Raw genomic sequence first — 16,845 nt, 5'->3', positions numbered from 1 at the left:
ATATCGTGAATGAAAAAATTTGATACTCATAAATTTTTGCATTTACCAACTGCAAGTTACCTTATCATGAATGGAAAATTTGATTCAGATAATATTTTGCAATTATTAACTGCTAGATACCTTTTCAGTTGGAAAGTTGATTTTGTCACAGATAAAAAGATACCGTTAATTGTTGTGTCATTAGTCTCTGACATCATTCTGCGGCAGGACAAAGAATACTTTTATTTTCATCAATGAAAAAGACCACAGTTTTCTCGTGAAACCTGTATTATCTTTATGGATTGCAGTACATTCTCGTATTGTCAGTAGCACAAAAGTGCACAGTTGTAGTGCACTCTCTGACAATCATTGTCTCGAACCACCTTGTAAGGCTTATTTGTTTTGGTAGTTGAGGGATGAAATTTTACACAGTTTGTTTCACATGGTTTGTAACACACTTCTACCCCACATTATCTGAGGACCTCGAGACTGTAAGGCTGTGCAAAGGCTAAAAATAAACTTTCTACTTGTGATATTTTTCAAAGTTTTTCGATTTGTATATCATCAAGCTATAAAAATGAAAAGTTTTCCCAGGCAAACATTTTTTTCGATCATTACTTTTAGAGATATGAGCGCCTGAAGTTTGAATTTTTGGGACAGAACAATTTAAATTCGGTAGCATATGAATCCATGAGATTTAGAGGATGGATTCTTCATTGTATTGTTTATCTAGTAAAACAAACATTTTCTGAAAATATCAATTTTTGAAAAAAATATTCAATTTACCAAAAATAACCAGAAAAAACTCAACTAAAAGTTATTTTAGTAAATTGAATCACTATCTTAAAAATTGATATTTTCAAAAAATATTTATTTTACTAGATCAACAATACCATGAAGAATCTATCCTCTGAATCTCATGGATTCTTCTCTTACCGAATTTGAAATGTTCTGTCCCAAAAATTTAAACTTCAGGCGCTCATATCTCAAAAAGCAATGATCGGGAAATTTTTTTTTTTTTTAACCTTTTTTCTGATAGCTTGATGATATATCGAAAAACTTTAAAAAATATCACCAGTAGAAAGTTTTTTTTTTAGCCTTTGCCCAGCCGTAAACTATGTAGTTCTCCAACCTGTAGGCCCCAATTTTTTTTTCAATTCTCACCGTATTCAATTCTATATTCTATATAAAAGTTTACTCCATCTCATCTACAAATCAAACTATGCAGACACATACTACATTAGACTAAGAATACCAATGCTTTACGTGATGGTTTTTCAAGGGCCGTGTTGAAAAATGTATTTTTTCTAAACTTTTTCTCCAAATTACATGGGAAACTTTCATATCAAATAGTTATTTGGATATTTATTTGACCTGATTCCACCTTACAATCTTTCGCCATTATTCATAATTCACCCCTTTTTATAACAACAAAATTGGGCTTCATGATAGGAATCTATCATTTTAGCAATAATCAAATTTAAACAAGATAAACAATAGTAGATAACAGTTGAGAAATGGTGAAAATCAAGGGATGGAATTCATCCAAAACAATTATTTTTTGACCCAGTTACAGTCCGGGTCCGGTAGCTTTGCCTACCAGCGGAGAGCAACTAGACTACAATATTACCCGTTCAAAAACATCGAACATCTGTAGGGAGCTTCCTCCATCTAGGGATCTAGGTACTCTGGAGCGTATGTTTTTTTAAAAGTAGGAATATCACCCCGCGATCATACCTTGCCTATATGCAGTTTCAAAGTCACGGAGACAAAGCTACGGGACTACTGTCATTGATTACTTATTCCCTCCATCTAAAAGTTCCTATAGAATATAATAGAATTTAGTAGTTTCTTTCCATCATATTCTTAACGTTTGATCATTACTTTACGTTATCCAGTACTTTAAAGCTGAATGCTCGGAGCAAGTATTGAACTAAGAGGATAAAGAATATTGATTCACTAGATAGAAAAAATAATTAAATAATATGGAGAGAGAGAAAGAATGAATTCAGAGAGTACGACCCCAAACACTAAGTTTTGCCAGCTCAGTCTAGCAATGCAATAATCGTGCAATGAGAGAGATGATGGATGGTAAGAGATTTTATCGTTGTTGGAGAATCACGATTTTATGAAGGTGTTATGAAACCGAGTGATGAAAATATAGTTTGTGTGTCATTCAAGGCATCAAACTTGGATAACTTGGAGATTGAAAGTCTATAAAAAACGAATAAAACTGAGATGGATTATCAGATGATCTTTAAAAAGAGAGTTATGCATGTACCGAAGAACGTAAAACAAATTAGTATGTTAGTGCAAGATCTAGTCGCTTTTAATGCTGATAGTGCTTATTAGATTAGGCCTAGTACAAATCTGATATCAAATTTTAATCGAAAAAATAGATTTCCACTAGAGAATAAATTGTCTGAAATTTAACTGATGTTCATACAACGGAGAATATCCATTCCTAATTTCTCTTACACTACACTTCAAATCGTGACTTAGTTTGAATAGTGTTTAGAAAAATAGATTAGTTATAATTTAGAAGTGTTACGTGAGAGAACTTACGATGGGATTTGCAGTATAGCCTTTTTCGATTTATTTAGTTTCTGCATGTAAATCCGATAACATAACTTACTTGTTCCGTTTTTGCAAGATATTGTGTCAAGTTCTACTTCCAGTCATTTCAAAATTTTATAATTCAATAGATCTGTTACTCCATAAATAAGCATCTTGAGTTTAATTATTCTCTCTGCACCTCTAAAATCAATTGAATCCAAAATTATTTCTAATCTTTTCAATTAAATATTTGTACATTACCTATTTTTGATGATTGCTTTACTCTATTTCCCTTATTTTCATTTTATTGGAACTACATTGCATTTCCCTTGTTATTGATAATTTTTTATTGGTCACACTCCACATGATTCCAAACACAGACTTACTTTAGTGATTTTTGGACACAATATAACACTTTCTATTTTTACTACTTATTCATAGGACTAGCGTAATACAATATTTCATCAAAATTATTCCCCTATTTTTGAAAACTTATTATCTATTTCCACTTGTTATAGCCATTTTAATCAATTTTTTTCTAACTAGCAACAAAAGTTGGATTTCAATAATTTTTCATCATCATAATATATTCCTTCTTACTCCACTCATCTCTTACTTTATCTCAAGTGAACATCTTTTATTTCAGCTAATTCTCATTTTAGATATAGCCCGGTTGCACAACAGCCGGTTAAATTTTAACCGTGATTAACTTTTCGAGAACCAATCAGAGAAGGCGTTTTTGAAAAGACGGCTTCTCTGATTGGTGGAATTAATCACGGTTAAAATGTAACCGGCTTTTATGCAACCGGCACATAGTATCATGACTATCATCAATCTGGATCCTTACATATCAGTATCAGTATCAGTGAAAATATTCTTCCTCTATGTTTTGGGACTATTCTGATTAAACGAGTGAAAATGAAAATAGTCCCATAAGAATTCATGAAAATGATATTTTCACTGAGCACTGGTACTTATGTGGGACATATGTGGGACACATGTGGGACTCCAGCTCCATTATTATAATAGTTTCTTGTACATTTTTTCTCTGTTGATAATTATTTTTGTTGATAGACACCAATAATATAAGCTGAATTTGAAATCAACTCACAGTTCATTGAATTTTCAGGCTCAAGTCACACTTGCGCGATTCAAGTCGAGAAGAGACTCGACTCTAGTCGAGAGCAAGTGTTTCCAAATGGTGACACTCATAACAGTCGAATCTAGTCTCCGCGACGTCACCATTTGAAACCACATGCTCTCAACTGAGTCGAGTCTCTTCTCGACCTGAGTCGCGTAAGTGTGAGTTGAGCCAAAGTTTGACTTGAGGCTCACAGCGTTGCTCGCTTGTATGTTAAACGATAACCTTCGAACACTATGACCAATAAATTTTGGGAACATATTTTTGGAACCTTGATATCCATAGATCACTCCCGTTGGCCAGTAAAATTTTCTCGTTCATTCTTTATTTTCGAGGCCAAATATCATCTCAAGTATATCCATATCAAATGATATTATCATTAATACAGAATATAATCTCAGGTACATCTATATCAAATGATATCATCAATACAGAGAACATTGTAATTGGGAATCATTTCAATAGGTATCACAATTCGCTTTTAAAATAGCATTTAAAAAGCCTCATAGTACAACATTAACCTCACATTAACCTCATGGTAGTTAAATTTACGGAGAACTTTCATATGAGATGATGTTATTTTGAAGACTTATTACGATTGTCTCAACATATTGTATGTTCTATAACAATAAACGATGATTTGATTTGATTATTGAAATAACAATGTTCTCTGTATTGATTTTATAGAAGAGACAATTTAGAATTAACATATTGGGAATAGTGATAATAGTCACTCAAAATTATTGACAAGAATAGCTGAGAAGGTGAAAGAGAGGAACGTTTTACACTGAGAAAAAATGGAGATCGAGAACAGGTTGAATGAAAACGAATTGATACTGTGAAAACCACTAATTTATTGAAACAATTTCAAATATCAGTATAGATTGTTACACCATTATCAATCACTAGTAATGTGGAAGCTTGAACATTGAGCAGCAGAATATATAGTATGGTTGAAGCCCTACGATTGGCCTCTACCTGTCGACCAATGAAGGTTGAGCTCTACTGTCATTGGTCGAGACACGACACTCCCCCAATTATTCAAAATATGGTCATCAGTACCGTTCAACAACAACCAATTAAGAGAAACTCATTCACTAACAAAACCGAATACATAAAACGGTTTTGTTATTTACTTCATTGTTGTTGTTCAACTGGTTTCATAACTACATTGAGAATACTTGGCTTGTCTTGTCTCGACCAAGGACAGTAGAGCTCTTCCACCATTGGTCTACAGCTAAATACCAATCGTAGGGCTTCAACCATGCTATATTATATTCTGTTGCTCAATGTTTATGTATTCTGCTGCTTTCAGCTAACTCGAGATTGATATTCCTGTAACAACTGAAACTAGTATCTAAAATTATTTTAATAAACTAGTGGTTTTGACAATATCAAGTCATTTTCATTCAACCTGTCTCCGGTCTCCGTGTTTTTCTCAGTCTAACACTTTTCTCTCTTTCATCTCGTTATCTATTCTTGTTTATAATTTTGAGGGACTGCGATATCTACCTCAATATCAGCTTTACATGTTTACATCACCGGAAACAGTTTAATCCATGATCACTGGAAGCTGAGTTTGATTCTAGCTTTGGAATTTAGATGTTAAGAATAATGGATGGAAAATTTTACTTAGTTTTAAAAGTGATTGTGGGATTTTTCCGCAAGTAGAGTTTGCATTTCATCAAGTGGAATAAAAATGTCAGTTTACTTATTAAAAAACAAGGATATAAATACTCGTAATTCTGAATCAAGGCATTAGCTATAATAATCAGAGTGCTATATTATATTTTGTATAGATTCGAAGTTATCAGCACTGAATATTGTTGAGCACTTTTTGCACTACGAATACATATGATTAAAAGTTTTTTTTTAATATTCAAATTCGTATTATTTAGGTATCAGAATCCAGTTGAATCCATCCCAAGATTAATCCAAGGCTATAATGTTCATGAAGAGTGTAGTAAATTATAATAATTTCTAACTACTCGTTACTTTATACTACTCATTTTAGCTGATAAACGTGATATCTTCAAATATTTTTTCAATTTCCTTTTTTGAGTTTCCATGAAGCAGTATCTATTCTTGTTTATAATTTTGAGCGACTGCGATATCTACCTCAATATCATCTTTACAACACCGGAAACAGTCTGGTATAGTCTAATCCATGATCACTGGAAGCTGACTCTCATTCTAGCTTTGAAACTTCTATATTCTATATTATATATTTCGTATATACTTCATACAATCTATATCATTTCTGCCTTTTGCAGAATTAATTGATAGATAAAGCATGACAAATTGTAGTTGTAAAATAAATTTCAATAATAAAGGTGTTCACCTTTCTCAAATTGATTGGATTCTGTTCAAATCAAATCAAATTTTGTTTCGCCATAATATTAGGAGTTTAATTGACGTTTTTTAAAAGTTTGTTGCAGTAGGATTATTTTCTGAAGCCTAATCATATTTAGGAACATGATCCATCGTCATTAATTACAGATCTGTTTTTGTAATCTCTTTTATTTGAACGTTTGAATGTTTCTTGTCTTGGTCGAAAAATCAGATAAAATTTAGAATTCCATCTATTATTCAATTGTGTGCACAACCCAGTGTTAAATATTTGTTGAGGTTGAATAAATAAGAAATTGTCAACAACCACAGATTTATTGATACTTAGAAAGACCGGTTTCGGTTGTTACACCGTTGTCAATCTCTGATAAACTGAGATCAGAGATTGACAATGGTGTAACAACCGAAACCGATCTTTTTAAGTATCAATAAATCTGTGGTTTTTAACAATTTCTTAGTATTTTTATTCAATATGAATTATCACCACAATATCAACTTCTCAACTACACAAAAAGTGGATTTGTTGAGGGTTTAAAACAATATTTATCTACCTGATTAAGTGGCTTGAATATTTTTATCTCATATCCACTTTCTATCAAGTCTCCATCGGAATGTTTAGTCTTAAATTTTACAAAGCATGAAACGGAATAGAATCCAAATAACTTTCTTAGTTATCTTTTAGATTCCTTTCAATATTGCTCTATTTAAGACAGCCCCCCAGTAAGGTTCAAACAATGAAATGATATATTGAAGTGGTTTTGTCAACATAGAAATACGCAGAATAATACAAAAAACAATAAACCTATAGCTTGTTTGTAAAAGTACCTCGACAAAATGTCCATGTTAATTTTAGATAAACATTCATGAATCAGAAATATTCTTGTGGCATAAGTTACCTTGGGATTTCCTGTCACTTCCCTTTAATATTGCTCTATTTAAGACAGTCCTCCAGTAAGGTTCAAACAATGAAATGATATATTGAAGTGGTTTTGTCGACTAAGAAATACGCAGATAATACAAAAAACAATAATCCTATAGCTTGTTTGTAGAAATACATTGACAAAATTTCCATGTTAATTTTAGAAACACATTCATGAATCAGAAGTATTCTTGTAGGCATAAGTTACCTCAGGATTTTCTGTTATCCCATTGTCAGGGTAGATGTATTATTTTTAATGATAATGAACTAATGCTGTGCAACGTTCGTAATAGAGCTCAAATTAACCTTTCTATGAGGTCATCGACTGTGAAGAAATAACGGAAATCGCAATTTTTATCAACAGTAGCCCTGTTCTTATCACTAATGTTTGGTTGAATTCTGACACTATTATTTTGTCTGGTATATCTTATCTGACAAAGGAAAGGTTTCTCAAAATGATTTCTGTAGCCTATAGATTTCCGTTTCTCACGTATCTCTTGATACAGATAATAATAGATCACCCAGGCCTTAATGCTTTTTGCTCTAGGTAACGCTGTAACAGCATAGTTTTAATAATTTTTACAACAAATTAGGTAGAATTGATGATATAGTGCTATTTTTGATTCGATAATATTTATTATTTGAGATAGCGAGATTAGTTATAATGAACAGAAATTAATGTTAACAATATTAGTTTATTGTTCACTCACTGAACTGTAGTCATGAGTGTAGTCATAAATATAAATGTGATAATATAATGCCACTATAGCAGTATTGTGTAGTATAGTGTGTATTCTCATTATAGTGGTATTGTGACCTCACATTAATGGAACAATATTATATTTTGTAATTTTTCAACGCTTATGTGGAGCGAAAACACAAACAACCCGTCTACTACAAATAACTAAAATAGCATTCACCTGCTGAATATTTTTAATACCTCAGATTGAGATAAATATTCTTCTGTGTGAATTATTTCAAAATAAAGCCAGAATATAACTCTATAACTATATATATTATCATATAAATAATGTCCACCTGCTGTAACTTTAAAATATGTAAATGCTCCGTACATGCTCATTATTAACTAATCTCACTATCTAAAAAATATTTGATGAAAACATCTCGATCTCAAACTCATAAACGATTGGTTTTCTTCATGAATTTCAGTAAATATTTTATCAAGAAAGTGGTTATGAATAATATTCACGATTTTATTAATGATAAGCCTAACAGGCTAAGAGCAGATGAAAAATGCTACTCTCTCCTACAACTTACCTCTCTGTTTACTACAATTTTCCGTCATAAATGGAACAAAGTTTGAATATGTGATTTATGACAATTTCTTAGTATTTTTATTTAATATTTTAAAACATATTCCTATTCTCCTATTCAAACTTTTTCCATTTATGACGGAAAATTGTAGTAAATCTATCAAAAAATCTGTGGTTTTTGACAATTTCTTAGTATTTTTATTCAATATAAATAATTACCACAATATCGACTTTTCAACTACACAAAAAGTGAAGAAAAATGTTCTAATATACGTAATATATTTTCAGTAAACTGTGAAATAAACAGGAATTTTGTTGGCAAACTTCTCAAGTCCAATTCCACAGACTCTACGCTTGAAAAATTCACATTTGGCTTAGGACACTCTTCCCCTAAACGCATAGTATTTAAATTGGAATTCAAAATTTTTCCAATGCAAAATCTAATCGAGAATTATTATTGAATGGCTGGACTGTTTAATGGAAGAGAGAAAATCCACAATGTTCTCATTATTTCAATACTTTTCAAGATCATTGTCAGTATAAATACAAGGTTCTCATAAATCTATCATTTTAATAAAAAATTTTCCATTGACAAAACATAACCTATATTTTGGGATTGTCTGTATAAACATTTGTGGAAGGGACAGTTTTGGGCTTAGCCTGTTGACCCTTCCCAATCATGCATATAATTTGTATATTATCCAATGTAAAATGGATGTAAATTATACATCCACTCGATTCAATTTATTGGCACTTTCAGCTTGAAAGTAGTGAAGAGCTAAGCGTTTGTGAGTTCGAGATCAAATTTCATGTCTAGATGTATTCAAATTTGTTATGTATAAGCTTCAAACTGCAATTTTTACAATATTTTCACAAGCTTGTTCATACAATTTGCTTTTAATCTTGAAAAAGTTTGTTCAGAGAGTGTTAAACAAAGTTTGTTGTTGAATGAAAATATTAATGCTTGTTAGGCGCAAGCCATAGAATAGCATAGTAGTGTTAGCTTTAGCATTGCATTTTTGAATGACATTTTTTGTATATTTGCAGCTTCAATGCAAGCCTAGAAACTTAGTTTGATTTGTTTGTTTTGTCCTTTTCTCTTCTTCTCTTTCTCTCCTCTCCCACGCTCTCTTTCTCGATCCCAACCCTGTGGGAAACTCTTCTCCCCAACCCTCTGGCGAACTCTTTTCTTCCAACCTTCTGGCAACTCTTTTCTCCCCACCCTCTGGGTCTCTATTTAGGAGCTCGCCCACATGCGCCGGCTGGGAATTTCATATCGTATATAGACTCGTCTCTGCAGACCCTATCGCTCCCCTTAGACTCGCAATATTTCCTACTTGAAAACGCAAGTCAGATGTGGTCGGCGTCGACCGCTCTGCCCTTGTGGATAGCTGCTCCCTCCCACGAAGCGTCCACCCCGCTGAGGATGTGTTTGGCGGGTGTAGCAGGATTACAACCGGCCGATGGATCCATGGCCGGCGGACTCTGCTCCAGTAGTGGAGGCTCCAGCTCTGGGTCCGCTGGAGGACATCCGCCGTTCCTCCACCAGCCCACCACTACCAACATCACCACCGAAATTGACCGCATCATGGCCAAAATTGATCAAGACAACCGAATCCTCGCTGAACTGGACAAAACTCGTTCCACTATAGGTGAGGAACATTCATGATATTTACCAAATCTCTAACATACTGTCCTCGTGTCTTCATCGTCTACTATCGTACAATATTTCTCTGGATGTTATTTCTATCATACTGAGTAAGGTAATATGATGATCTACAAATCCATTTTCAAATCAATATATTTGGGTACAACATTTTACAGGATGCTATTTCTATCATACTCAGTAAGTTATCATGCTAATATACTGGATTCATTTTCAAATCAATATAGTTAGGTACAATTTTTTTTGGTCATTATTCCTATGATACAGATGAAGAAAATACTATGATCTACGAATCCAAATACAAATCAATACAGTTGGGTACACTATTTTTCTTGATGTTATTTCTATCATACTGGTAAAGGAAATACTATGATCTATGAATTCACTTACAAATCAATAGAGTTCGTATTTTTCTGAAAGTTATTTCTATCGTACTTAGTAAAGTAATATGATGATCTACAAATGAATTCACAAATCGATACATTTGAGTAGACTATAATATTTTTTGGGTGTCCCAATCATACTGAGTAAGGTATTATGCCAATCTACAAATTCATTTTCAAATCAATATAATTGAGTACAACATTTTTCAGGATGTTATTTCTATCATACTCAGTAAGGTATCATGCTGATCTACTGGATTCATTTCCAAATCAATATAGTCAGGTACAATATTTTTGGGTGTCCTTATCATACCGAGTAAGATATCATGACAATTTACTAATTCATTTCAAAATCAATATAGTCAAGTACAATATTTTTCTGAACGTTATTTCTATCATACTGATGAAGGAAATACTATGATCTATGATCAAATACTATAATCCAAATACAGTTGGGTACAATATTTTTCTGGATATTATTTCTATAATACTGAGTAAGACTATGATCTATGAATTCACTTACAAATCAGTACAGTTCGTATTTTTCTGAAAGTTATTTCTATCGTACTTAGTTAGGTAATATGATGATTTAGAAACTAGTTCACAAATAAATGCATTTCGAAACAATATTTTTGGGTGTAGATATCATACTGAGTAAGATAGCTTATTATGATATTCACTAATTCATTTTCAAATCAATATTGTTGGGTACAATATTTTTTGGATGTTATTTCTATCATACTGAGTAAGGAAGGCTATGATCTATGAATTCACTTACAAATCAGTACAGTTCGTATTTTATTCCTATCGTACTTAGTTAGATGATCTACAAACTAATTCACAAATAAATGCATTTCGAAACAATATTTTTGGGTGTAGCTATCATACTGAGTAAGATATTATGATAATTTATCAATTCACTTCCTATTTTTCTGGACGTTATTTCTATCATTATGATGAATGAAATACTATGATCTACGAATCCAAATACGAATCAATACAGTTGAGTACACTATTTTCCTGGATGTTATTTCCATCATACTGAGTAAGTTAATATGATGATCTACGAATGAATATTCTCAAATAAATGCATTTCGAAACAATATTTTTTGGGTGTCGCTATCATACTGAGTAAGATATTATGATATTTACTAATTCATTTCCAAATCAATATAGTTGGGTACAATATTTTTCTGGACGTTATTCCTATCATTCTGATGAATAAAATACTTTGATCTACGAATCCAAATACCAATCAATACAGTTGGGTACACTATTTTTCTGGATGTTATTTCTATCATACTGATGTAGGAAATATTATGATCTACGAATTCACTTACAAATCAATACAGTTCGTATTTTTCTGAAAGTTATTTCTATCGTACTTAGTAAGGTAATATGATGATCCACAAATAAATGCATTTCGAAACAATTTGTTTTTGGTGTCGCTATCATACTGAGTAAGGTATTATGATATTTACTAATTCATTTCCAAATCAATATAGTCAGGTACAATATTTTTCTGAACGTTATTTCTATCATACTGATGAAGGAAATACTATGATCTATAATCAAATACTATAATCCAAATACAGTTGGGTACAATATTTTTCTGGATATCATTTCTATCTTACTGATGTAGGAAAATATTATGATCTACGAATTCACTTACAAATCAATACAGTTCGTATTTTTCTGAAAGTTATTTCTATCGTACTTGGTCGAGTAATATGATGATCTACAAATGAATTCACAAATAAAAAAAATTTTTTAGGTGTCGCTATCATACTGAGTAAGATATTATGATAATTTACTAATTCATTTCCAAATCAATATAGTTGGGTACAATATTTTTTGGATGTTATTTCTATCATACTGATGAAGGAAGTACTATGATCTATGAATTCACCTAAAAATCAATTCAGTACATATTCTTCTGGAAGTTATTTCTATCGTATTGAAGAAGAAAATATGTTGATCTACGAACCCATTTTTACAACATCAATATAGTTGATTTTTACAATATAGCTGGGTGAAATATTTTTCTAGGTGTTATTTCTATCATACTGACGAAGTCATTTACAAATCATTCACAGCTGGGTACAAATATTGGGTCAATAATTCACATTCTGTTTACGCCAGTAAAGTTTCAATGTTTCATTAGCAGGTTCTATTTGATATTGAAGAGAATACGTTCAGAGTAAAAGAGTAACAGATAACTTTGGAATTCCTTACTCACTTGACTTGAGTCAATTTTCTTCCTGTAGGAAAGATGTTTCATCATCTTCAATGTGACTTTCATAATCAATGCCCTTATCCTCATTATGAACTGGCAAAACCCTCTGACTTTAGTGCTTTCCAAAGGGAATCGATGTAAAAATTCATGAATAATCAATGAATGTTTCACTGCTTACTAAATTTGACAGATAGATGACTTATGATGTTTCTCATGACATAATCACTCCTTATGACTGTTTCATATAGTGATAGATTCGAATTCAGCGCCCCTAAATACCTATAAAATCGTGGAGAAAAAATTTGGAGGCTGTTTCAGTTCCACCGATTTGATCACCGACTAGAGATAAAATGACTGCTGAGTTGCGGGTTGCCTACCCTACGCCTGCTCTAAAATACCGTTCTCATGGTGAGGTCCATGTTATATTGGCAGCATTTGTGTTTCTATCCTTGTTTCTCATTTGAAAAATCAGATATAACCTTCTTTTTCAAGCTCCGCTACGTTACCAGATCGTTTTTCAACAATGTGGGAATTTGTACAAATTTGAAAAATATCTGTCTATGCTGAAAATGATAAAAGTATAATATCATTGGCATGAAAGTACTGATTTGAAATGTTGATTCTAGGTGTTTATGTATTTGGTTCTATCTAATTATTCTATTATTCCTATTATCTCATATCAGTTAATTAAAAAAATATTTAATCTCAAATATTGAGAAATATTTAAAAATATGATAGATCATTTAAAAAAAAAATGAACAGTGAATATTACAGATTTACCAAAATTAGCAGAGAATCATTCAAGATCAAAATATTTTCAAGATAGGACCTCACTATATCCCATATATCACAAGACTGTATCAAATGCAATTTTTCGCATCAAAGCCTTGGTAACAATATCCCCTTATAAGAGAATCTGAGTTCAATATAAAAAAGGCACATAGTTTCTACAAATTTGAAAACTATCTATGTCTATACTGAAAATGATATAATTCTATAATTATTATTGGCATGAAAACACTGATTTGAAATTTTGATTCTAGGTGTTTATGTATTTGGTTCTATCTAATCATTCTATTATTCCTATCATCTCATATCAGTTAATCTCAATAATATATGATTTGATATCAATAATGCTTCAATATCAATTGAGCTTCAATAATCAATTATGCTTAAATAATCAATAATTACGGGCGTTGCACTCTTCAGTCTGCTAGCGCTACCTGGTTGTGGGTTCGAATCTCGCTGCTGATATGGACGTTTGATAATCTCATCAAATCCCCCTCGCACCTTCCATTGCCCACGCACAAGCTAAAAGCTCATGCGGGCATCATTCGCGATAAAAAACTTCAATTTCAATAGTGCTTTGATATTCTTCTAAATAATTATTATTGTAGAGAGAAAATCAGATCAGATCTTACAGATAATAACGAGCTATTTCTCTCTGTACTTTTTGCAATAATTGTAAGTTCCAGTATATGAATCGACAACAATTTTTTGATTTTGTTGTTAGGTTGGTATGAATTCATTTGTTTCACCATCCCAACGCTAATTTATGAGATCAATATCTTTAGTCTGCATGAAAAGGTACTTCAAACCAAATTGGATAGAAGCTGTTAAAAAACCATTAAATCAAAGAATTAGTCTTTTTTAATACAGTCGAACATCTCTATAACGAACCTCCACTTAACGAAATCCTCTACACAACTTTTTTACCTCGTCCCATGACATTTTAGAGTTTTGGCTACTTATTTACCTCTATTTAACGAATTTCGGACCTCTCAACAACAAAGTTTTCTCTTTACTTCAACATACAAAATGTAGTGTTTATAGGAAGCAGAGAGTCATTTTCAAAGAATTGTTTAGTTTAAGAAGAAAGGTCAATAATAACGGACTAAAGGACTAAAAATGAATGGCAATTCAAGTACGAAGAAGGTAGGGTATTAGACAGTCAATAGAGGTTTTCCGACACGTGTCGGAAATTGAATGCAGGTTACTGGAAATAGACTTCCAAGAACTTGTCATTCGTAGACCAGGCAGGTAAATGACTGGACTTTCTTATCCTCGCTTTTGCCACACATTTCAATTGTCAGAACTCTCCATTATCAGTATAATCAAATGTACAAATTTACAATGTTGCAAATCATTAGCAACACTTAGTTTTAGAATCTGATCACGATTTTTTTAGAAACTGAATGAAATTGAGTACAGTAACTCAACCAGCAAAATTGAAATATGTAACAAAAGCAAATTGTGGGAGGATTTTTCCATCATGTTGATGAGAATGGTGTATTCTTTGATTTTTTTTCAATAAGACACTAACTACCGCCCAAATCATTTAATTACCGCCCTTGATATATTATAAGATCCATAAGATTGTGGCAGTTTTCTTGACAGAGCAACCTCTCAATAACTAATACCTCTCTGCAGCGAATTTTTTCTCGGGATAATCAAACTTCGTTATACAGAGGTTCCAATGTATTTCTGTTATGATTTGATCCGAAGTATGCATTTCAAGTGAAACAGTCTTTTAATACGTACACTATAAGCTTTTCTTTTGCTTCAGCCATCTATCAAGCCTTATTTGTTCAATGTCTACTTGAAAATAAAGTTTTGAATCAAATATTACTACTTCTACAAATATTATAATTCTTCTTACATTGGGGTGATGATGATTTATTTATGTATTTATGTATTTATTTATTCATTTATTCATATGAAAATACAATTCAGGTAGAAACAACAGGCATTTGCCCAAAACTGCTTCAAACCTTAATTTGGAATACACAGTCTAAAGTTTATGCTACTTACGTAACTTAAATGATAATTAGTACACAATTTTGGGTCCAAAAAATGTATCTATAATGTGTCTTAGTTCTAAATATGAGGGATGTTTCTCCAGCTCAACATATTTGTTATATTGAATAAAATTGATGCAGTATCCATTGATAAAGTGATCTACAGCTAGTGATCCAAGTGATAATAATCACGTGAATAGAAATCGAAAAATCATATCCATAGTTTCCTGACACTTCCAAGTAAAAACTGAAACTTCAATCAGCCGCCATTTGGGATACAAGTATCATAAACATTTTTATCGATGTCATTATTCTTGTTTTAAAAAGGCTTTCAAAATGATGTACCACACAATGGGTGTTCACATTGGAAATAGGTGAATTACAACCTCTCATTTCTTTAAAAACTGAAACTCCAATCAGCCGTCAATTTGGATACAGATATCATAGAACAATTTTACTGGTGCCATCTTTCTTGTTTTGAAAAGGCCTTTAAAATTATCTACCACACAATGGGTGTTTACATTTAAAGTATTCGAGTTACAACCCCCAAGTCACCCCTTATGGGGGGTTGAAATTCAGTTCTAGATCAAAAGGTGGAGTATTTGACCAATAACGTATCCTGAAAGTTACAGTATTATATCTGCAGCAGTCTTTAACTTATTGAAGGTTTCCCATTTTGCTTTGATATTCTTCTAAATGCTTATTATTGTAGAGAAAAAATCAGATCAGATCTTACAGATGATAACGAGCTATCTCTGTCTGTACTTTTTGCAATAATTGTAAGTTCGAGTATATGAATCGACAACAATTTTCTGATTTTGATGTTAGGTTGGCATGAATTCATTTCTTTCACCATCCGAACGCTAATTTATGAGATCAATATCTTCAGTCTGCATGAAAACGCACTAATATCACTTAATATAAGTGATCACTTATAAGAAATCGTATTTACCTGGTAGTTTTCAAATGTTATAACTTTTCAATTCAGACTTGATGTATTTACATAAATTATTGTTTTTGACTACAAACAGAAATTGAGATTCATTAATCTTCATGGTTCACTCCAACAAATTCAATAATAGATCTTTCAAGCAACTTCAGGAGAAATTTATATCACTTATAAGGAGAAATGAATATCACTCATACAGACTCACTCTGTATAAGTGAATTCAAGAGGTCTCGTGAATTGCCAAGTTCATTCTCTGTCAAAAACTTTCAGTGTGTCTTGGAACTACCATCAATTATGGTTAAGTTTCATACTACAATATTATTAAGCTTCATTCTACCAAATTATCAATTGGAGGAAATCATCATTGTTTTTTACTACAAACAAAAATTGAGAAATCGTATTTACCTGGTAGTTTTCAAATGTTCTAACTTATCAACTCAGACTTGATGTATTTACATAAATTATTGTTTTTGACTACAAACAGAAATTGAGATATCGTATTTCCCTGATAGTTTTCAAATGTTCTAGCTTTTCAACTCAGACTTGATGTATTTACATAAATTTTTCATTAATCTTTATGGTTTACTCCAACCAA

General features: G+C 31.9%; 1 protein-coding gene across 1 annotated transcript in view; it reads left to right on the top strand.

Moving 5' to 3' along the window:
* LOC111058550 (RIMS-binding protein 2) overlaps nt 1–16,845 on the top strand; it is a 196,712-nt gene that overhangs the window by 51,992 nt on the left and 127,875 nt on the right. The window contains exon 9 of the mRNA XM_039442150.1: nt 9,460–9,870. Coding sequence (XP_039298084.1) covers nt 9,460–9,870 — 411 coding nt within the window. The remainder of the gene's footprint in view (nt 1–9,459; nt 9,871–16,845) is intronic.

This window comes from Nilaparvata lugens, chromosome X (genome assembly GCF_014356525.2).
Source record: "Nilaparvata lugens isolate BPH chromosome X, ASM1435652v1, whole genome shotgun sequence".
Lineage (NCBI taxonomy): Eukaryota > Metazoa > Arthropoda > Insecta > Hemiptera > Delphacidae > Nilaparvata > Nilaparvata lugens.
Note: the sequence above shows the minus strand (reverse complement) of the source record. Positions and strands in the feature narration are given on the sequence as shown.